Source organism: Rhamphochromis sp. 'chilingali', assembly GCF_963969265.1.
Source record: "Rhamphochromis sp. 'chilingali' genome assembly, chromosome: 5".
NCBI lineage: Eukaryota > Metazoa > Chordata > Actinopteri > Cichliformes > Cichlidae > Rhamphochromis > Rhamphochromis sp. 'chilingali'.
In genome coordinates, this window is record NC_137932.1 from 11,880,830 (window position 1) to 11,905,771 (window position 24,942).

The following is a 24,942-nucleotide window of genomic DNA, read 5'->3' on the forward strand; positions in this document are numbered from 1 at the left end:
TATATATGTGAACTAACAAGAGTTTGAACAGTTGTACCTAACAAAGTATAATGTGTATGTGTTAGTCACCGTAGGGAAATTACTCCTCTGCATTTAACCCATTCACCCAGTGAAGCAGTGGGCACCAGTGCCACCAGTGGCCACCAGTGCAGCGCCTGGGGAGCAGTGTGTAGGGACGGTTCCTTCCTCAGGGGTACGTTCAGTGGATTCAAACCCCCGACCTTCCGATCATGGGGCAACCACTTTACCTACTGAGCTATCCCCCTTCCCACTGAGTGGCCACTGAGTATTTAAAAATAGCAAACATATATATAATAAAACAGTTTTTTTCTTAATGTAATTAATATAAAAACTATTTTACTGCCATATGACAATAGAAAACTTTTCCTTTTAAAAGTCTGCTATTGATTTATCCTTGTCAAATCATTCCATTAAAACTTTTAGTTATATAAGAAAATTCTCCCACAAGCTTTCAAATCCACATTCAAAACCATTAACCTTCCTGCGAGACCTAATACAACAGAGACTCATCTGCTCCATCTAGTAAGGTTGGGTGAAAAGCAAAAAAACCTAACACTGAGTGGAATACCATTTGAATGGTTCTTTCACATTATCAAATATAGCTGCGACGAATCAAAAATCCTATCTGCTGTGAAATGAAGCAAAGATATAAGTGGGAGGTGAGAGTAGGTGGTGTTTTGCTCACTCTCAAGGTGGAGAGAGTGGGTGGAATTAAACAAAAAAACAAAAAAGAAACAATGTTACACGAGTGGAGAAGAGGGAACGCGAGAGAGCGAGTGCATTAGTGAGGGCGATTATTCAGCAGACAATCTAATTTTGCAAAACAAAACAAATTGGAAATTAAAAACTGTATATTTTAAAATTGTAAACAAGCATTATCTTACTGCAACAAACATGACTGCAATTGTTCTGGTGTTTACCTAATCTGTATTAAAGCTCTTATAAAGCAGGAAACCCAGACCTTGTTCCAATTACAGAAAAATCCATTTCAATTTAGGTCACGGTATTCATTTTTATGACGCAGAGATGGCAGAAGCCACCAGACTGTGACAATACAGAGCTAAAATGAACAGGAGCATTTCTTAACACTGGCTATGTTTGGGCCAGATCTTACAGGCGGTTCAAAAGCTGCTTTCTTTGCCTGTGGCGATACGTGGATGGCCCGCTGATCACAGATGAGACCTAATGCTGTAAAAGAGACAAAATGATGAGCATGAAATAGCCCTAAATTTCTTTAAGTCTCCATTCGCTTCTGCCATATTTTGAAAAGTTCCCTGCATTTCGCTGTAATTTCACTACCTTTTAGAGACATTTATCAAACCAGAAGCTCTGCAGGAGTCATTTGTCAGAGAGGAAGAGAAGTGAAAATGGAGCGAGGTGGGAGGTGAGGAGGACAGGCAAGGATGGGAGGGATGAAAGCGGTACGGCAATCCATCTGAACGGTGACTGCGCACGAGTCGGGGAAAAATTTATTGAGAGAGAACAAGTGACTCATTGTGTGTGCATACGTGAACAGCGCCGAGAGTTGTTTTGCTTTTAAAGATGCAAAAAACTACATGGTTCAACGGAAATGAATGTTGCATTAGGAGTGATTGAGTGATGGCACATTAAAAAAATACTAACAAAGAAAAACAAAGGAAACAACGGGGGGACGTTTTATTTTATTGTGAGTCTCTTGTTTGAAGGGGCAGTAACTCAGACAGCCTCCTGGAAGGTATGACGTAGGGTATCTACATAATATGGGCCTAGTTAAATGGCTCTTTTCAGTAGGATTTAAGGCTGGTAGCAGAAGGGACATAAATTAGACATAATCACTGGGCCAGTGCTGCAGACAAAGGATCCACAGTGCACCCGCTTGAATTCAATTGGTCCATTTCTAAGAATTAAGAAAAAGAGTGTTAGTGCTAACTGTTGCTTATGCAGCGAACACCACAGTTCTGTCCCTTACTGAAGGATAGTCCAAAGCTCTGTGGAGGTTGGCTGTCTTTTGCACATCTTTGTGAATTCATAATTCTATCAATTTTGATAAGATGCAGATAACTGCAGACACGCACTGCTGCTGTAGCTGTCCCCTGTCCTCCTTTGAACATGTTGTTGACTATCTGAGCAAATAATCCCAAATTTAGATGAATGGAGTGAAAGACTAAATGCATGTTTGAGCTTTGAGTTAAGTCTTTGCTGGATTTTTTCATATTTCTTACGGACATGACTTTCAGTGACTGTTCATCTTTTGAAGATTGCTTTTCAGCCCTGCTTTTGTCTCCCACTTGTCCGGTGTCCTTAATTTATTTATTTTTTTACCACAGACACAGTTCACACTATGCCGATAGCTCTTTGGGAATCACTTTGTTGGTGCAAAAATACTATCTTATTCCTGTCAAACTCTGTTATCTTTGCCATTTTTCATAAACCGAACTAAAGAAATGGGAACAAATTATATGTTTTCATGACAGGCTGCAAGTGAAAAAGTGCTTAAAGATAGAAAAGTACCAATTTTAAATTCTAAGTTGTGTGTAGGCGCCTCAGTGTTTCATCCTTTGTTTGTTAAGCCACTCAGCACTGACATATGAATCATTCAAGCATTAAAAAGGCACCTAAATCAAACAGAAAAACCAAAACATTGAAAATGGCCAGGTTGCAGGACTGGACTGAAAATGAGTGAAATAAGCAAAAGGCAGCCAGTGTCAAAGAAAAACTTTCAAAGAGCTTCAGAACCCTGGAGAACTGATACTCAAGACCACTATAATGAAAGTGAAAGAAAGTCTGTCTCCTTGAAAGCAAAATATAAAGAAATGCTGGGGGGCTCAATGCCCTCAAAACAAGACTCTAAGAACTTTAATGGTGTTTTTATGCTTGCGGCGTCTACTACATGATGTGCCGTCAAACTCTATGCGTGCCACCATATTTGGGACACTTTGGCTAGTCATGCACCAGATTACAAAAATCAAGCTGCTGCAGCTGAGTTGAGGGTACAGTCGGTATCAGGTTTTATCACCATTTTAATGTTACTCCAGCACTGAAGCTCAGAGATATACAGATATACACTGGGACATGTTGCAACAGTTTGAAAACTTGAGACTATATCAGTGCTTATGTGGTGGAATTGTCAGTGTGTCTTCTTATGCCTTCCTACACCTTAATGGTAGCACAAATAGAAATGCCAGCGTGAGGATATTGCATCGCGCGTGGAGGGTTAACTTGCTGCTTAATAGTCCTTAACAACAGTGTGGACACACAAAACATCCTTTAAGGGTTATAGCAACTATGGAAAAGTTTTTGTGATCCAAAAGCACGTATAAAAAACCTTATGGGTTACTTACGTTTCCATGTTGTCGCCCTCTAAAACCGTCTGTACTGGTAGGTAACCTAGCCGTGGATGTTTGGCGAAGTACTTCTTAGATCGGAATTTGTTCTTCAGCACTTTGGTGAAATCACGCATGTCCTCACCTGATGTCGTCTGTAAGAGGAAAAAACATAGATGGGCAGGGGGTCGCTTATTATTTATTGTAGTGTGCAATGAGTTCAAAGATTTCTACAGTCTCTTCTGCACACATAAGCATTTGCGTGTAAGAGAATGTGTTTGCTAATTAGATACTTAGCAGAGGTGCGCTTTCCGCCACGCAAGCAACCAGTAAATTACCAAACGGGTTTGACCACAGGGAGAGAAAATCCCTTCCAAAAGATGCAGACAACCACTGCTAAACACACACACAGGGGCACGCGCGCGCGCACACACACACACGCAGGCAGGCAAATACACAGCTCCTACAGTTGACAGATATGCATAAATGAACAGACTCTATTGAGTTCACTCGGCTTATTGACTAATCCACACAATTTAGGATGGTAGCCTGAGCAAACCAACAGCAATTACAGAAGAGTTATACTAAAGCTGGAGAAAAATTTGTGCATGTGTGTAAGCTCCTTCCTGTGAGGATTGAGAGACATGCATTTTTTATTCTACTGCCTCTATTACATTGGGGGGGGGGATATAAGACCCCAGTTGGAAACGAGTCAAGACGTTTCAATAACATGACCAGACAGGCAATCGCAGTCAAACTGAAACACAATATTCTCTTAGGACAGTTCAAAACTTTGAAATTACGGTAATCAATACATCACGCCCCAAAGTTGTTTAATATCCCTGACAAAGACAATGAGAAATATGAAGACAGCACTCCCATAAAAATCATAAGCTAATAAAAAAAATACAATATTGTGGCCATAAAATAAACAGTATGACAAAGATGAGAAAACAATCTTATTAAATGACCGCAGTGAGTCTCACCAAAGCCGCTATAAATCTGTAACTCTCTGCAAAATGCGTTTATTATTCAATATGGACTTAATATTTTCAAAAGCATAAAACTGAAACACAATTTGGTTCGAGCATGGGGAGACACACAAGTATAATTACATATCATGCTGATGGTTTTTTGTGTTTGTTTTTTTTGAGGGAAATAAAGAAAAAAACAATTAAAAAAAGTCTGACTTTTACTACACAGGTGCAGATAAAGCTACGCTGAACTGTGAGATTTAAAATGAGACAATAAGGTGATCCACAACTTATTATTTTGTCAGAGAGCTATATCTCTCAGGTTGAAACAGCAAGATCTGGGTGATTTCCTCTCAGTCCTCACTGTGCTGAGGTTCAATAAAGCTCTGTGGAGATGGATATGTAGCGTTTATGAACCTGGAGTTGAGTTTTGGGGCTTTACACGGGGATTTGAGTCAAAACTTTCAAAGTTTCTCTTCGTGATCTTTTATTGATCTGGCTGTAAGCTTTACGTCAGTGTTTGAGCAAAACACAGCTTCACCATGTTGTGTTGTTCTTGTACTTAGCCCCATCCACTCTTTCTTTCTCCTCACACATTTCCCTTGCTGAAAAACCTGTGGATACTATGCTGCTGTCACATCCTTTCAGACACATGCACGCAAACTGAAAGTTGCAGCTGTTATAGCAGACACGAATCTGAATACTCTGGCTGACAACTTAAAATATTCATTTAATCTTTTTTTTTGTTTTGTTATTGCACTTTTCAGGCTGCTGTCATGAAAAGAGATCTCTGCAACACTGATTACTGTCCCTCTGGCAAGATCTGCCATCATATCTCTTGCATGAGCGTGGCCCCCTTGAGTTCACAATCATATCTAAGTCTGTCTTGTTCCACTGCATGGGTTGTTGGGCAACCAGTGAAGTACCTCCCTTCGCTTTGGCTCCAACAGAGGTAGAGGTGGATATCCACAGATCAATCTTAGTCAGAGTTTCAATTATCTTTGCTGTATTTGATTTGCATTTCATTTACATGTGTGCAAATGGCCGAGAAAGACCTCAATAAAATCTCCTTTGATGTTAAGAAAAAATAAGAAAAGTGAAAAGGGAAAAAGCCTTCCCCCCCCCCATTTTTATTTTCAGTGAAGGGAATCAGTAACCTCTTGAGTGATTACCCGGTAGCTGAGTACTAATAATTAACCAACAGATTAAGTGTTTGTTGCTGCAGCACAGCTGAAAGTAAAAAAATAAAATAAAATAATGTTTTTTCAAAGTCAAGTCTGTCAGGCAGCTGCTGGGCATTTTAACTCAGGGAAGAGTGATCACTGCTCCCTACAGCTACTCCTCCAAAGTCAATATCTATCCCATTTAGGAAATTGAAAAAGCAAATTAAAAGACAGAAATGAGAAATGTCGAGAGAAACTCGAGTCACTCAAAGTATGACGTTAAGCAATACTGAAAAGAGTCAGCCCACAAGTGTTAGATCCTAATTGAGGAGAAGAGCAACGTTCAATTTTGCCAAGCTCCCGTTTTTCCAATATTCATCTCTAGCTGTGAAGTGAAATATTTTTGGCTTGGAAGGATAAAAATATAACCTTGAGTATTTTACCATTTGTACGTTCGGAATTAAGCCAGGGGTGTTTCGGGAGGGCTGATTGAGAAACAAGACAAAGGAATTTAACAGCATGTGAGGCGACAAGAAATTCTGCAGTTGACAGAACCTAGTTTAAAGGGAAAAAAAGAGGTTAGTTAAAGCCTAGATGCTTCAGATTCACTAAATGTGTCGTCAGTATAACGTGATGTGAACAAGTCTGTTTGTGTTTTGATTCGGGCTGTTTCTAATCTACGTTACATCCGATACGTTTGCCTCTTGTTGTGCCCTCTGATACACGCAGTTTCTGATTTCTCTGTAAAATGCCAACCACCTTCAGCACGTTGGGTGACTGCCAAGGTATTATGCACATTAAATGCTGTCTGTCAGTTTCATTAGAAAATTCATACACTAAATACTTACCAGTAACTTCCATTAATCATGCTACGTTACCATTCTCATCATGTATATGCGGTATCATATAAAGATTTAGGAACTGATGCATTTTCATACTTTTTAACTCTAGACTCCTCCTGCCCTAAACCCTACCCAATACTTTAGAAGTGAACCTATCCTGAGTCTACAGCTTGATCTATCACAATTTCTCACTGAGGCTGCTGTGAACGTCAGAGAGAAACTCCCAGCAAAGTTCAAAAAAATTTCCTCCCAGAAGAGTGCAGTCTACTTTAGCTGCAGATGAATGCAAATGACTTTCAAACAATGCACGTTTAATAAATAACTCTGGTTGAACCCAGACAAAGAAAACCAGAGAGTAAGACATGACTAGAAGATTAAAATAACAGCATGCATTAAGTGCAAAGAAATTGGAAATGAAAATATGTATGAATGTGCTGCTGTAATACTTCGGATTTCCCTTAACGGGTATTAAAAAAAGGACATGAATATTCAAGGAGTGGGAAGAGTGTGAGTCAGTGATTTATGACATCAGGCACGGAACGGTTTTAATGAAAGATGGGTTAGGAGGTAACCAAAGCCTGAAGTCTGTCTGAACCCCGAATTCGTGTGCTTTCATTAAATGGATGAGTGGAATGTGTGAGCATGTGGAAAAGAGATATGAGATGAGTTAGTGAGCAACGTCTGTGTGTGTGTTACTTTCTTACCGGTGTGCAGTACTCCACCATTGGGTAGTTAAGCTTGTGACCCTTGGCGGTGCGCCCAGAAAAGAAGCAGCTCTGACACACGTCGTAGTTGAAATGCTTCAGACTGCGATACCTAGAGACAGAGAGAGGGCGAGGTGAAAAGTGAGATAAGTTGAGATGGGACGGTGTGTGTGTGTGTGTGTGTGTGTGTGTGTGTGTGTGTGTGTGTGTGTGTCACTTTCATGTCTTCAGGATATGTTTCTGGGTGTGTGGGCACATATACACCACTACAACACGACTCCTCTCCAGGCTACTCCGGAGTCACCTGGAGAGCTGCTGTTTTCCAGAGTCACTCCATCAACCTTTGCTGCATGAATATGTTTATGTGCACACAAAAGTACATTCACGTGCACATACACACACACACACACACACACACACACACACACACACACACACACACACACAAAATGTGCTGACAGAGCGACAGACAGTTGGATTTTCACCAAAGCACAACAATGTGACAACAACTGTTGGGATGTTGTCCTCAGCAGCAGCTGTAGCCAGAAGGCCATTTAACAGCTAAATTGAGACAGGAGCCATTCAGACATAATAGCTTAAGTCTTTTATCTTTCTCTCCTTTCCAGCTCTCCCAAGGTTAGCTGACTGATGAGCTACGAAAGAGAGCTATATATCAAAGGATGCAACAGTGCGCATGACACCTCCAAGTCAAATTTGCCATTATGTACTGACACATAGCATATTACTGTTAAGGGGATGGGGGTGGGGTTTGAGTCACCTTCACTTAGAAGGTGTTGAGATGGCCCTCATTTAATTCGCCAACTTTGGGTAACCAGCAAACTTGTATTGTTTGGTGATCTCCTTTTTGCTATTGATCAATGTAGGATCAACTCAAGCGGTGGGAAACCCCCCCCCCCCCCCACAAAAACCCAACAGCAACAGCAGCCTTGGTGATAACTGATTAGCGTTTAGCATTATTGCCTCTTCAGTTACGTACTGGTAATTTTAAGCCCATGCTCTTGGTTGTAAATGTTCCTTGAATGGCCGATTAATGGCTCAGTCTCAAAACATTAACCTCCTAGGACCTGGCGTCCACATATGTGGACATCACATTTTGGGTTATTTAGACCAAAATACTCAATTTTGGGCCTGATATCCACTTACGAGGACATTATACTGCTACTGTTCTATCAGAATTTTAAACAAATATCCTCATATGTGGCTCTTATTTTTCATAAAAACTAAAATAATCTGGTAATTCTTTGTTTTTACATTCATCGGGCCCCAATATGCCCAAATATCAAAGAGAAATTAAAAATGCATGCCGTGGAAGAGTTCGGGTCTTAGGAGGTTAAAGTAGGACGGTAACCTCCTTCAAATTAGGGGGGAAAAAAAGACTGCATTTAGGTTTTTGCAACTGCCGACTTATTCCAAGTAGTTGCAGTGACTGGCTGGTCGGACAGATGTTGGGGGTTTTGCACTTTGGATTGAAGGATATTGCACAGGTCACCCTAGTGGGAGACAAATTGTCTCCAAACTCAGTCCAGCTCAGTGGCTAATCACTCAAAGACAGCGTGGCAAAGGTTCCCAAGTAACTGACATCTAAATTATAAACACACATTACAAACAGAGCACAACTCTGTCGCTTGCAGATAAACTGCTGTCCTGCAGCAACTTTGTCACTAATTGTGGAATTTCGGCTTTAATCCATGAAGTTCCGCCTGGTCTCTGTATGCAGGTAATTAATGTAAATTTCTGTGTTTGTAGACAGGAATAAATCTGTAATTTTCACAGGTTTATCTAAGTTAATTGCCGTTTTTTTGTTGTTGTTTTCTTTCTTTGGGGGGGGGGGGGGTGTTCTGTTAATACCTTTGGTATTAAGGTTGTTATCAAGTTGTTATCTTCTTTTTGGGGAAAAAGAAAAGTACTTAGAAAACCAATGTGAATAACTATTTTCCACTTAACCACAAATATATTAATTTAATCAAACCATCCATCTATAAACTCTAATTAGTTTACGATTCATTCCGATTCTTATTATTACATTTTGAATTTTTAGCCCCACAAAATATGTAAAGCCTTTGGGCTCCCAAGGATTTTGCTGTAACAAAGTGTGATGACTGCTGTCAGAATCAACAGTGCAAGAAAAAAAAATACATGCAAAGTACCAAGAGTGCAAATACGACTCAGTGGCATATAACCTATCTCACTAATTTGCAGAATTGAGTTAACATACACCCAGTCAAATCAAACGTATATGTCGACCCTCCTCATCCGAGGCTAATTTTAAACCTACTGATATTCTGAAGAACATGAAAAGTACTTGAAACCCAGTTGGTGCCATGTCTCAAGACCACACAAAATGCCTGCTATGCATTTTTCCTCCCCTTTCATTCCTGCTCCCTGCCTTTCCTTCCCACTATCGCGCTCTCTCATCGATCAATGACACAACTTGGGAGATGTGTGCTTCATCAAATGCCTGAGCGTATTTCTCTTTCTGCTGGCAAAGCAAGGTATCCGAAGGAGGCAATCCTGCCACCTAACCTTACTTAGAAAGGTGGGGTTATTACCATCTCCGGCCACACAAAAAGCATTTCCATCATGCTGGCCAGTGGAAAACCTGAATTTTGTTTTGAAATAAATAAACCTGTTGATCTTTCGCTACCTGTGATTACTCAGTAAGAGCAGTAGCCAAATAAAAGACAGGCAATATTTACAGCACGTGTTTGTGTGTGTCAGTACTGCACAGGATCACTGCCAGTTGTTAGCTGGGTGATCAGCTGTTTAAAATTTTTGAGAATCTGGTGGTGAGCTACCTGTTTGTGTGCTACCTGTTTGTGTGTATGAGGATGTCATTTTGTTTGTGAGTACTTGTGCAAGCTCCACTGCAAACCTCCGGATGGTATTTAGTCAGTGGTGTATCAGCTGCTGACATTTAGATAAATGCCTGCCCTCCAGAGCAGACCTGCCCTTTATGCTCAACCAGGAGAAAACAATGCAGAACACTTCTAGATTTGCTGTGTGTGTGTGGAGCCTGTTACAAGTTGCAGACTTTATCACCTTTATTTATTTGGCATGTTATGCAAATGCCGACCTGAATGCTAAATAGGAATATGTGTATTTACCTGAAGCCAACAATAGGACACTCCTTGCAGATGTTACACTTGGCCTGATGTTTCGCCGTTTCTGCAGCAGCCACTCTGTGCAGGACAGGAAGCCAAACCATGGACTGAGGCTCCAGACGCATCCAGTCAATGAACTCTCTGGGCTTTAGCTCTACCTTATTGTTTACCTGGACATTTAAAAAAACAAGGGGGCAGGATTAAGAATTAGGCTTTTAAATCAAAGGTTTATCAATCATATGATTTACAGTTCAATAAAGGTTCAGCAATGAGAGCTGATAAAATATAAAAGGCACTCTCTGCAGCATGGGAGAAAAACACGCAGACCAGAAATAACTAACAGGCAATAACTTCTGACTTGTTACCAAACACGCAATAAAGACGCAGACAAATTTAAGATGACCGTACATATTAAAGTGATGAGTCCCTGCGGCTCGTTAAGGCCTTGAATTGTGAACCAAGACTAAATAACTTTTATGAGCTCTTTATTCGTGTTTATTGGTTGAAATATCTTACAGTAAACAATGATTGATTTTAACACCCTCTCTGCCCTACATACCCCATAGTTGCACTGTTAGATAACAGCATTGTTGCTCTGTGCAGATACCTTTGAAAAATGCTCTTAAACTCCTACTCATAAGTGCTGCTTTATACTTTTGGGGGTGTAACGTGTACAGTGCTATGCATGAAAACTGCAGAGTAAACAGTCTGCTTATCTCCTGTTTCAATAACTTAAGTTCTTTATTAGCTTAAAAGAACTTAATCAAATGTTTTAAATGATTCCAACAAGTGCCGTAATCCAACACAGGAATGTTCACAACATGTTTTTCAGCTGGATCTTTGCTCATCTGCAGAAAATAATGAACCCAATGGAAAAGTCAACACATGAAGCAAAGCTTTGACATGGCTGCTATTACTGCAAAACAAATCAAAGGCAACCTTTCCATCATGCCTGACACACAAAAGGGCAGCAAAGGGCAGAATGCATTTGCAACAAGAAGAGCAAACAATCAAAAGGAATAACATTAGTAAATGTCTTTGTGTGTTTCCTCCTGATCCCTTTTCAAGGCTTATGGTGTGCAGGACTATACGGCATCTCGACTTAATTTACATATACTTCTGAAAATAAATTCCAGCTCAAATTTAAACCAAAGAAATCCTGTTCTGGCTGGACTCTCAATGTAAGCAGTGTCAGGATGTCTTTACCTTCTTTCAAAGCTTTTGTTTTACTGAACAGAATATATATTTTTTTTTACTTCTACTCAAATCAAAGTCAGGTTTCTAAGCTTTTTTTCCTTCACCATCCCAAAGTTTAAACTAACAAAATAAAGGTATTGTGGAACAGTAACACTTAATTTAAAATTATCTGTGGAACAGATAGAAAAAGGATAAATTTCAACAAACAAAAAGCCAAATATCCCCGTTTTCTGCTTCAAATGCCAATCTAAAAGGGAAATATTTGCACTGTTTATAGGAGTGTGGTGACAGAGAAAAACCCTATCCTTCCTGACTCTTGTAAATATGTCTGCGGGCCTTAAAACCCCTTAATATTATCTAAATATGTGGTTGATAACCTTTAAAGGGAAAACAGCTGAATACTTAGCTCACTGATCAAAGACAGGACATATTGACATGTGGCATCATTGATTTTATCAATCAAAACTGCCTTCAAATTATCCCAAAAAGCCATGGTGTACTCATTTACTCTCAGCCTTTCCCATTTATTCTAACTGTGTCATAAATGCAGACGACGATACTGTAAATCAGCAAATATCTACACTGGATATTGGTGAAGCTCTAGTTTAAATGCATTGTATCGGTGGCTCTTTTTACTCAATTATAATCTTGTAAATAATAACATGCTCCATGTAACATATATATCATTAACTGCAGGTAATCAAAGAAAGCTATATTTTGGTATTCTTTATGAAACTCTGGTTTTACACTGACATTGTCTTTAAAGTACTAAAGTGAGGTTTAACTTTAAAAAAAATTAACCTTGGGTTTGGTAACTTAATGTTTCTGAGGCAGGTTTGGGTTTTTTGGGGTTTTTTTAATTGAAGGCAGCTTTTAAGATTCAGATTCATAAATGAGAACACATCCAATTAATTCCTCACCTTTATGACTTCTCAAATGGTCTTTAACGCTCCTCCACTCTTTCATTTGATCTTCCCATGCACCACCTCTCCATCTCTCCTTTCCCATACATTAGTCTGATCTGCGCCTTCTCTCCCTCCTACTTACCATCTAACGGCAGAATTATAGCACTTACAGATTAATTGCTGGGTGTCTCGAAGGATGACTAGATAGATGGACGGATGGATAAATGAAGGAGAGTAACAAAGGAATGGCGAAAGAGGCTATATTTATGGCGGCACAACTCATTTATCACAGACCCCATTAAAGGAAATGGAATAAGCGACTGCCCTGTCACTGATGGGGCTGACTGACACACAGGTGGCATGGGGCTTTGCTCGTCCATGTGTATGCATGTGTAAATAAAAGAGAGAGTGTGAGAGTTTATGTCTGCCTGGTTTCCACTTGCCAACCCGGCTGGATGATTGAATGATTAATGAGCAACTGGACTACAGCTGGCACAGCAATTCACGACCAAGTTTGTGAGCAATTTATGTCCATATAAGCTAGTGTGTGCACTCATGCATGTATATATCTCCTTGTGGATATGTGCGTATTATTATGACATCAAGGCGAGGCAGCAAGGTGTTTGCCTCTTTGCAATATTTCGAGAAGAAAACAGAGGGAGAGATAAAGTTTAAAACTGCCTCCCTCTGCTATTTTGGGAGGCGCGCGGCAGGAAATCAGTGAAATTTATAGCTTCCTAATTTTAATGTTTGGCTCCCATTTATGACCACCGAAGCACGAGCCAGGGGGAGGAAGAGTGAGAGAAATGAAACAGTGATTCTGGGGGGGATAAGGACATCATTAAATGCCAGTAATGTCCAGAGGTAAACTCGCAAAAAATGGTTAGCTGACTGCAGTAAAACACTAGAGGACAGCCAGCAGAGCACCGGAGGCCATTTGAGGCTTTGTGGTTGGTTAGCAGAGCTCAAACACTCAAGTACTTTTCTCAGGATCTGGTGTTAGGTGGCTGGAGAAGGTGAAAAAAGCTCAGATGCTCGATGATAATCAGCCTTTGGAAGATGCACTGAATAATAATGTCATATAGCACACCCCACTGATAAAGCAGCCATGGAAGGAGAAGATGATATCAAGAAGGCCCTGAGTTAATGTGGTTATCCCAGCTGGACATTTGTCAAAGCTAAGAAGGCACCCAAAGAATGCTCCAGGCCATTCAGGAGACATGGACAACTGCTGCCTTAGCGAAAACCTATAGAGATCCTGTATGTGTCAGGAGTATCGGAATAAGCTGAGACGCATTTCCTCTAAACACTGTGGACTCTGTGGCTTTTAAACCCCACGCTGTGCCAAAAATTGGCCCACCCCAAATATCCGATCACCCGGCACAAACAGAGTAATATAGTGCACGCTGTTAAGTGCCAGGAGGACTGGATGATTTATACATCGGGGAAACCAAACAACCTCTGGCTAAGTGGACGGCACAACACAGAAGAGCTACCTCGTCAGGCCAGGACTCTGCAGTCTATTTACACCTACAGGCCAGTGCACACTCTTTCAATGATGAGGATGTACACATCCTGGACAGGGAGGAACGCTGGTTTGAGTGGGGAGTCAAGGGGCCTAAGGGTACATCTTTCACCATCCTAAAATGCTGTGATTGCAGCCATTCCCCAACTCTCTGTGAATGGTACTCATGGCCATTGATCAGTGGTCATGACAATGTGCATTTTAATGATCAAGAAACTGACCTTACAGCCCATTGTTCATTCAGTGGGCTACTTTCCCTCGTTGTGCAAAGGTAGTTTCTTGCACTGAAAACGCTACGTCAAGATGAACGGAATCAACTTTTTTTGGCAGCGCTTTTTAAGCTCATACCTTTCAGCTTTTTTAGATTCTGTAGCAGAAAGCTGAATCAAAAGAGTGTCAAAGCAGTGTCCACGCAAGAAATCTTTGTTGGATAATTGGAAAATCAGACTTTTCTTTTACAAGTATTCACAAGCAGTGACAGATGGCAGAGACAAAATGTGCTTGTGACAAACAAGAAGATGTCTCTTAAGATAGAAATAAATATGATACGGTGGAGTAGGTTCAAGAGGAAGACATGAATAATATATTAACAGAAAAATCCCCAGGGATCGATTGCCTAATCGGCGTTATGAGTTATATAAAAATATAAAGCATAACATGAACCCTGTAGCTAACAGGACATATATTATCTTAAGAAGAGATTTAAAGCTTCTGCTTACGCATGAGCACCAGACTACCAGTTAACTGTACACAATATGTGTACATATTGTGTACAGCAATAAAGAGGTCATTTTGAGTCGACTAGTTTTGGGCTCATTTTGTCCTAGCATTTCTATTCTATCTGCCCAGCACACATTTTCAAACCTTTATTTTAATTAGTCATTAATATGCCATCTGATTTCCCCCACCAGTTAAGCAATCACAATTTCACATTCAGACTGTTTTTGTCAAACGAAACAGAACAAAAACAAAGCAAAACAAGAAAATCATTTTCAGCTTATGTATTAGAGGTAAAACCAGTGAAATCAATAGTTTAAACACGGAGAAAAATCACTGATTAATCAGATTGAGGTTATAGATTTGTTACAAACAAAAACCCTGAACTTGTTATTCATTAACATGTGGGGAAAAAAAGAATTTAAATGGAATTTAAATGGATTTTCCCCCCATGCTTATAATCCATCCAGTGGTAAGAACACTAAAAGACTATGGCATGAACAGCTTGTGTGCTTCTGTATTCTTCAGATGTGTGTAGGTGTACACTAATGTGATGTGTTAAATGCACATGTTTGTGTGTTTCTGTGTGAACATACATGCTGGAAGCAGCTGCGAACACTGGGTTCAATGTTGGAGCCTCCAAAGGCAGCCACCTCGCCCAGCTGTCTTGGGATCTGGATGGCTTCATGAAGCAGCAGTCCAAGCTGCCGCTGGTCGCACGTGTCACCTGCTGACGCCACCTGGCTGAAGAGGTCTGCAGAGAGAGGACAGGGAGGAGCGGTGAGGTAAAAGAGAAGGAATAAGGGAGAAAGTTAGAGCATGTGGGTGATATTTAAAATAAAAACAAGTATAAATAGAAAAGATGTAGAGAAGGAAAGAGTGACAATATAGCAGAGAGTGGGAGGGAAAAGCGTTAGTGTATATGTGGGTGAGAGGGAGGACAAAAAGAATCAGAGAACAGATGCATTTAGTTTTTCCACAGCAGGCTTTTTTTCTCTAATCTTTCCCTCCCCGTCTCCATCTTTCCATCCCTTCTCACGGAGATTGACAAAGCTCCGTACTGGATATGGATGCCTGCCCAATGAAACACTATCTAAGCTACTCTGCATGTTGGCAACACCCCCCCAGATGAGGTTACGAAACATCGCTGGAGCACATGCACAAAATGAGCAAAGAAGGCAGAGAGTGTAATCCAGAGAAAAAGAGGAGAGGAAAAAACAGAGGGCATGACAGGTCTTTCTGCTCCGCTTGCCACTGTCTTTGATCTCTCTATGAAGCCTGGTCCTGATGCCAGCTCCTGCCATGACTGTGTGTGGGTGTTCATGGATTGCACATGCAAAAAAAAAAAGAGAGACAGCAATTACATGTCTCTGACCCCATCCCCCCCCCACGTACACATCTCTTATGAAATCAGTCCAGTACAGATATACATCTGACATTTGCAACTGTCAAAAATGGGTGTCAAATAACAGGACACCTAGTTAGGTGCGTGCGCAATGCAGTGCAGCTATCTGCAAGGGACTGACAGTCAATGAGACCCTAAAAGAGTAAAGGAGGAAGGACGCAATCAACCATGCTAGATACCCTTCTCAGGCTAATAGAAACTGCCAGTGGAACGAATAGGCTCAGGGATGGAGTCCATGCCATGGGAAGAGAAAAGGAGGCGAAAGAGTAAGAAAGGAACGAGGATGGAAGCAAGACTAAGTAAGACAGGACAAAAGATAAAGTGGAACTGTTAGATGGATGAACAGTGGCGTGAGCAGTGACAGCAAAGGAAGACAGGGAGCGAGAGAGAGAGAGAGATAAAGCAGCAAAAACAAAGAGCAGGAAGCTAGGATGACATTCTCCTCCCAGTGCAGCAAGCCTATATTCACGCTCCCTAATCCTAAAAAATAAGGGAGAATAGAAAATTAAATAAAGAACAAGAGAAACGCGGAGGAGGTCTCTCATCCAATTAGACGACCCGATTTCTAACTCCTCTCCGTCTCGAGTTTGATTAATACTGCTGGGAGTACAGCCATCGTGCAGCAGTATCACTTGAAATCGGAGACAGGCTGGTCTCTTATGAAAGGGACGTGAGTGGGTTTAGATGCACGTGTACAGAATCAAACGTCACACCAACTCGCTGACACTTACATTTGTATTTCTCCTCCAGGTGTCCCTTGGAGAGAGAGAGCAGGCCGATCTTCATAGACAGTACCCGGATCTTCCCACTGCGACCACTGCAGACAGCACCACGGAGACACCAAGCAGACAGTGAAAATTAGTTACATTTACTGTTGCTGTGTGTTTCTGAGTATACATTCAATTTAAGTGTAGCGAGATCATTTCAGATTTGAATTACATGCAACAACAGAGACATAAAACCATTATGTGCCTGGAAAGGAAAGGATTGCGTGCAGGACGTTGTGAGTTGTTTGTGCTTTTTTCCCCTGAATGCGCACAAATGGTATTTAGAGTGCGGAGATGGTTGGTTTACAGTGTATGAGTGCACACATGATTATGCAGAGAGTACTGTATGTTCTGGCGAGAGCAGATTATATTGACACATGAAATTTGCTCCTAAATTAGCCCAATGCGTAACACGCCCACTGAGGCACTTGCCGACTTATGCATATGACATGATGACAGCATGAATATGTGCATTGTTGACATGACAGCTCCTTTAATGCAGTCTAATTTTAAACAAGTGCATCATTCATGTGCATGCAACAGCATGAAGTAGTAAGCATTGCTACAAATATGTACGGCAACATGTATCGCAGAGGGCATACGTACGTGTCATAAACATTAAGCAGCCAGTTGAGACACATGTCAACGCAGAGAGGCACGTTAACCAGGTCTTTGTGCTCCTGTTCCAGGCCGTCGTAGATAGAGGTTAGGCAGTTGATGACGTCGGGAACGGTAAGCAGCTGATTGTTATTGGTGAGTTTATGCTGCTCAAAGGTGTTCTGGGCAACGCTGAGGTCCAGCAAGTCCACTGCAGATGAATGGGGCGGTCGAGATATAGAAGGAGAGAAACAGCGAGGAGAAGGAGGCGGGAGGAAAATGGAAGAAAGGGACAAAGAAACACAGGACCATTAGTAACCTTTCCAGCTTGCTCACTGAGCTTTCAGCAGCTGCTCTGATTTTTTCAACAAATGTCAAGATATCAGAAAAGGACAAGGAGCTGAAAATGGCACAGGCTACTTATAGAAGAACGTCTAAACTACAGACTTGACTGATATTTTATCAAAATAGGTTCATAAAAAAAAAACAAGTGCAGGGGTAGGCCAGAATTACAGACAGAAAATAGACGGATCCATTGAGGAGAAATGTGAACTAAAAAAAGACAAACGAGGAACAGAGATGAAATGAATCAGACAGAGCAGTCTCTCTGGAGTCTTGGCTCTAGAATGACAAAAACAAAAATGTAACCATATTTTTTATATAGAATTTCAATTATGCCTCCATCATACTGTCCCCTTCACTTACGCATCTGAAGCGCAAGAGAGATGGCAAAAAAGACGGAAAATCGAACGGAAGAGGATAATTGAATAAAAAAGCCAGCGCATTGAGACAAAGTACCTAAAATATAAATAAATACAACAGAAGCTGCTGTATTTATAGTGCTTGAGCATGAACTCCCCATCATAGGAGGCCTTTAACTGTAACAGTGCAGTACTTCTTTTAGAATAAGGAAATATAAAAGCACTCGTAGAGCGTAACGCCTCTCGAAGGACAAGGGTTATACTAAATATCTGTTCTATGATGTTTTAATTACACTATGATGACGTCAGCCTATTTTCATTACAATATACTGATAATCTAGGGAAGTATATTAAACTTTGAGTGTCACTGTGAAGTCATACTGTTGTATTGAGATTTTTTTTTTTTTAAAAAAAGCTCAGACTAAGAAACATATAACATAACATTATTAAACAAAAATGCTTCCACAGTAAAGATATTGTCTCCATTTTCAAGAAACCAACAGCCGGTTTGGTCCTTTAAATCTGTTAAATATCTGACATTAAACCATGACACAACCCACTAATGAGTTAATAAGATAATCAAAACTGCGCTAATATCCTGCTCTTTAATATGACACTGGATCGAACAGCTGGCTGTCTCTGCCCGAAGTGCTGACCAGCACCTTTCAAGCTCACTAATTAACAAATTATATCTCATTTGGTTTTGTCAGCAAAAAAAAAGTAGATAAGTAGTTTTCTCTAAATGTTAAAGCATCTCCTTCTTTGTTTTCTACAGCACATGTACTGCTTAATAAATACATGACAAGAGTCAGGATCTAGTTACATAGTACAAGAATATATTAATAGGTGAGGATGAAGCTCAGATACCAAAGGGATTTTTAATTAGTGCTTTGCTTAGATCCACTGGCAGGTCAACCAACCAGGAGGTAAAATGCAGACAGTGGGATAATTACCACAGAAAGAATCTTTAACATTTAAAAATCTACCGTACTTTATGGTCACGGCATCTTGTTTCAGATTTATCAAAAGATTTCAATACATGGGAGGTTCAAATCTATTTCACAGGTATACAGGAACATAAACCACAGTTGTAAACTCCTCTCTCTGCATTACTCTTCTGACCTTTAATGAATTTTCTATAAATATTTAAAAACTTCCACACTGCACATCTCTCTCACCCTCCTGCCCTCAAAGACAGCACTAATTACTGGAGTAATCCACACAGAGTGGACGCAGCAGGGCAGCTGTGCTATCAGAAAGCAAAACTTTCCTTCTCTGCAGCTTTGTCATTACACACTCTGGTATGGAGCTGAAAGGCTGTGGCACATTAGTGGATGCCACGCAAGCTCATTTGTGCTTCTCCACCCCCCTGGCACAGACTTAACCCAATTAGCCGTTTTATAGTATCCCCGTCACGTGTGTGTCAAATTCTCTCTCACACACACACACACAATCACAAACAGTCAGACACATGGATCTCCAAGCAAAGATTCCACATGAATCCAGGCTAATAACTAATAACTACTGATCCTTCTGTGCCTCCATGTGCATGTCAGTGTGTGTTTGTATACTGTGACTGCTCCAATCTAATGAATGAAATTGAATCGCAGTGCCCCAAGTCGAACTCACTCAGCCTAATGCATTATCGTCACAATCACACGCACACACAGAAGCAATATGAGATAGCAAACTAAAACGCCTGAATCATTCAAACTCATTGACAACCAACACACACAATAACACACTTTGACATACCCTGCTGGGCATGCTGCACATGCACACAACCGTCTGAGGTAACGGTACGGTTTTGATGTGTGGTATTTGTTACACTCGTACACACTCCAAACTTCCTACAAACAGCAGGATGTAAATAAACAGTGTAGGCTCACAGTGTGAGGTGCACTAATAATGTCAACAGCTGGATAATGGTTAACATTTGTCACCATTATTACGTTGAGCTGAGCCCAAGTAGCTACTGCCATGCTGGTTGAAACCCCACATGGAGGAGTCTACATGCACCTGTAATGTGTGTGTGTATTTGTGTATATATATGGTGTTTATAGCCACCTGAGACTCTAAGTAATGGCAACTTCCTATCGAAGATTACATTATAAACACAAAAACCATCACTCTCTCATTCTGAGAATGTATTTAGTTATTTATTTATTTTTAAAAAAACTCCACCTGTGCTCACCAAATGAGGCTTACGCTCAACAGGCTTAACACAAGCACCAGCTGTGACTCTGTATGCAAAGAATCATGCACATACGCGCACACAAATTCATGCAGAGTGGGTAATTTTAAAGCCAAAAATATGCTTGGTTCCTATGCTGTTCTGGCACAGCATCTGGCAAAGCTTCAAATCATTACTGCATCCCCTTGTTGAGCCCAAACATCAAAAGAAGCAGACCGCGGCTGTAGGTATTAAGGTGTCTGTGGGTGTGTGTGCGCGCGCGCGTGTGTTCATCTTACTTACAGCACAGTGCTTTCTGTAGTCTGCGAATCTTCATGGCTGTTCGGTATGCTGAGAATCTCACATTGTTCAAGTCCGCTACAGGCAGGAAAGGAGACAGAGAGATAAAAGGTAAACGGACAAAAAGGAAAACAGAGGCAGAAAATTGGAAAACAAAATGCAGCAGAAATCTGCCTTCTGGGCAACACAAGCAACCTCTGTCTTCAGTGAAATCTGACTTCTGTTAGTTATTGTCTGTGGAGACGGCTGAGGCGAGAGGCTGCTAATATGGACTGTGTAATTAGGTTAGTGAGTTCTATCTCAGTGGAGTCTGGTGCTATTTGTTGAGCTCCTGGCCTACAGAATACACTCCCAAAGTTTCACAGGTTATTACTTATCTGGCAGCTCATTAAAAAAAATACCACAGTCATACAGGTGATCCTGAAGGGACACAGGCACGCATATGGATATTATCAGGGAGGGGGAGAGAGGGAAAAGATCAGGGTGTCAGCTTCATGTAGTCAAATCTAAAGAGTAAATGAACCAGACAAGTGAGAATGGGTCAACAGCGCTGTGCTGATCCCTGATCAGAAACAAGACGTCTGCTTCAAAGAGCCACATCACTTGTTTAAAAGGTGATCTTGTTCATGCAGATATTGCTGTGCAGAAGTTGAGATCACAGTGATGATGCTTCAGCCCACACCCTGATGGGAAGCTGCAGAGCCTTTAAACCTTTCTGCAGCTACTTTGCAGTCATGTGAAGCTTTACTTTGCCTCCCGGTCCAGCAGATGTACATTTCAGTCTTAAAGTATTCTTCTTCTTCACCTTCACTGCATTTCTGACAGGGAGCACTTTGCTATCTTTTTATAGCCTTCCGCTGCTTTGTAGGCATGCATCGGCTTTATTTGAGATTCTCAATCAGTTTCTTAGAGATGCCAGAGTTGGACGAAGTCAGGGAACGTATCAGCTATGATACGTCACGATCAGCTGACACCTAATGACAATTTTACCTGACTTACAAATCACATTCAGTAAATTAACACTTAATTCATACTTTAAGTAAACTTTAGTTCACAAAACCAAAACCAGCCTTGTGTTAGTGTGGTTAATAAGTGCTGGGTTTGACTCAGTGGACATTTCTGCGTGGCATCTGCATGTTCTCCCTGTGCTGGTGTGCATTTTCTGTGTACTCCGGCTTCCTCTCACAGTACAAAGATGAGGTAAATTGCCCATAGTTGTGAATATGAGTCTGTCTCTGTGTGAGCTGTCGACCCGTCCATGGGGTACCCCGCCTTAAGCCCTGTGACAGGACTAAAGACCAGAAAAACAGTTTTTGGACCCTAGCATCATACAGACAAATTGCGTTATGTGAAGCACAGAGGAATGACAGATTACATTTGAAATATTTAACAGCAGCATCTCTTTTCAGGATCAGCAACCTCAGTACTTTGGATAATATGAAGTACAGACTGTGAAAAGTTCGCATTGGAACAACTTTCCCCCAAAGAAATGCTGAGGGGGAAAAAAGCTGACAGTGAATTCTGTGGATTATCTTGCGTGACAGTCTTTTTTTGGTATGGAAATGTTTTTAAATTGAATTTTTAATATCTCCATTGTACATTTCTCCGTCAGTATCTTATTACCTGGGCAAAGAAACCCCAGCTAAATAACACTATATAAAGTTGGAAATAAGTTTATTCTTAGCAATTTTCTGAAGCGACATTTATTTTGAAAAATAAGTCGGGAGCCTAAGTCCTCATACATAATACTATGTTCTATACCTAGTGATTGGTAGAGCTCTGTCATCTTTGGATGGTCCCAGCACGTCGTTTGTGTCTGATGACTAAAAATGGAAACACAGAAGAGAAAACTTAAGAGTGCAAAATACACAAAATCATGAGCTGACACATAAACAGAACAACTGCTGATGTCTAAACACAGACACACACACACACACACTCATAAATACTTTCTACACTTTCAAGGCTTATCACAAAAAAACAAGAAAAAAAACACTGAATAAGAAAGGTATGCAAAAATCATACAGAGAAACTGAGCAAAAGGATAAACAAGTGGAATTACACAGAAGCTAACATTACTTTTATCATCATCACTGGAACAGTACAGACACTGTGGACGCTCATATTGGCATCTCTTTTGTTATCACCCCTGAAATGGAGACAGAGGCTACGAATACATCATAAATCACAGAACTCTTAATGAAACAACACAGACACACACACCCACCTTTCCTTTCAAATACCATAATAAACATGAGGGGACCAAGTCTAAACCTTCTGTTTACATTTCTGCTTCAGGTAGAAGCCACAGCATGCACGCACGCACACACACGCACACGCACACACACGCACACACACACACACAAATAAAAGCAGTCGGAAAACCAACAGTAGGAGAAGGGGAAAAAAAACATTTAAAAAGAATGATCAAACATAGCTGTTTCGCCTGCCAATCACTTCTTTTATTTGAGCTATTCTGGCCATGATGTGGCCTTATGTGTGTGTATGTGTGTGCGTGTGTGCGCACGCCTGCATAATATTTCAAGGAGGCACCTGGCTGTCAGAAGCCACACTCAGATCTGCGTGGGATGTTTGAGGAGTTTTCTGGAAGATCTTTTTTTTTAAAAATAAAAGTCTGCTTCAGAATGCAGAGGCTCCCCTGTGGATTCTGCGATGGCTCACTCTCTGCTGACAGTCGGCAGGAAGTAAAGCCGAGTGCTGACAGAGAAGCGCAGCGGCGAAGTGGATGGCATAAGCCCTCCTCTTGCGCAGATGTTCATCGCTATTCAACGGCTACGCAGACTGGTGACCCTTTTCACACCTGAGCAGGCATATTTAATGCCGGGACATTCCTGCACTAAGGACCTGCGAAACATTTGCCTAAATTGTCAAAGGCTGGTAGGGGATTCGCTGATATTTGCTCCACACAAACAAACACTAGGAGAAAGAGCATGATCTCTATGCAGACCACATTCGCAAGCAGCTATCACCAATAAAATGTTTTTTTACACTGACGTGTCGAATGGTACATCGCAGACGAGACAGAACTAGTACACTGATAGGATACACATGAACTCACAAAACATCAAAAATCAGACTTCTGTACACACACACACACACACACACACACACACACACACACACGGCAGCCAGTATTTCCATCACCAGAGAGATTAGACAGCTTGTGCTCATATCCACAGCTCATGAATGCCATGATGGGGACAACTGAATTGTCAAATTTAACAGTCTTCACTTCTTTCCCCTCAAAATATTCCCTTTGCAATGTCAGTCCTTTTGTTGTCCTGTAGGAAGGCAGGGGGGGGAAAAAGAAAGCTAAGTGAAGTGATGGCACACTTATGACAAAGCTGTTACAGTTTAGATGGCGCAGTGTGAAACATTCATCCACAGTAAAATTCAGGGTAAGGTTGGCTTTATACAAACAAATCAGGCTTGACGGCTTGATTCAGTAAACACACATTAGAACTAAACCTTTACAACGTTTTACCATGGATGGCTAACTTTGCTAAAGAGCAAAAAATCTGTGTCTATTTCACACTGGCTGGACTTTTGTGTTGACGATTATCCCCAGAGATGATCACTGTGTCTCAGCGGTTTTTACCTGACTGGAAACAGCAGCTTTCAGTGGAAAAGCTGAAAGGCAGTGCGTCAGGCTGGGAGTAACACTAGGAGCATGCTTGTTATTTTTGTTTGGGTTTTCCCTCCTTTTTTTCCACTGGATTGTGCACTGTAAATTTATCCCACAGGGTCAAAACATCTACTATAACATCCTGAGTTTTCGTGCCCCAAACTTTGGTGCATGCCCAAGTTTTTTTATTCACTTCCCTAAAATTCAATCCAAGTTTAACGGTCATGATCCAGAAAACCTTGAAAGGTAAACCGACAAAATTTAGGAGTGGACTTGAGCCTAGATGGACAACTGGAGACCAGACGGCCGAGTAGTCATGCCCATTATGCTTCTTTGAAGTCTGCTGCTTTGGCTCATACGCGTTTAGCGCATTGTAATGTAAATTCAGACCCTCCTTTTTCAGGAATATTGTTTAGCTCACACTGTAGTCAACAAATAGCTTTCACACCAGCTTGACTAATCCAAATGGTTGAACATAGAAGCATTCTTGAATGTTTCATTGACTGGGCATATCAGTGATCACGGGATGTCGTTGACTTGTAAGTCATAAGCCTGTCCTCAGCATTGTTGTTCATTCTGGCTTTTAACACTGATTCCTGTTTAGTGTCGCCAGCAGCAGGTGCAAACACAGCACAGCTGTCACTCCTTCTCTTCCTACGCTCCAAATCCTATTTATCTCCATGCTGTTGTCTGAGCGAAAATCTTTTATTACCTCATGAAATTAAGCCAGGTTATGAGTCAATAAATTAACTAAGCTACTTTTAATTGTTTAACTGGTGATTTTACGATGGATAATTGTCCTTTACTAACTTTCAAGAAGCATTTGAATGCACCACAAAGTTCAAAAACACTCCAAAAGCACACCATGATGCAAGGCTGCC

General features: G+C 41.0%; 1 protein-coding gene across 5 annotated transcripts in view; it reads right to left on the reverse strand.

Moving 5' to 3' along the window:
- Window positions 1–24,942, reverse strand: part of utrn (utrophin) — a gene marked incomplete at its 3' end in the record, with an annotated part of 195,649 nt that overhangs the window by 24,963 nt on the left and 145,744 nt on the right. For 4 of the 5 annotated variants that reach the window (XM_080883910.1, XM_080883912.1, XM_080883909.1 and 1 more), the window contains 8 exons: window positions 22,177–22,238; window positions 20,419–20,493; window positions 17,251–17,452; window positions 16,609–16,694; window positions 15,069–15,226; window positions 10,132–10,298; window positions 7,007–7,118; window positions 3,342–3,478 (listed from right to left, as the gene is read on the reverse strand). In XM_080883910.1, the coding sequence (XP_080740036.1) occupies window positions 3,342–3,478; window positions 7,007–7,118; window positions 10,132–10,298; window positions 15,069–15,226; window positions 16,609–16,694; window positions 17,251–17,452; window positions 20,419–20,493; window positions 22,177–22,238 (999 nt within the window). Of the gene's footprint in view, window positions 1–3,337; window positions 3,479–7,006; window positions 7,119–10,131; window positions 10,299–15,068; window positions 15,227–16,608; window positions 16,695–17,250; window positions 17,453–20,418; window positions 20,494–22,176; window positions 22,239–24,942 lie in introns of those variants that run through there. The other variant, XM_080883913.1, reaches the window with a different exon arrangement.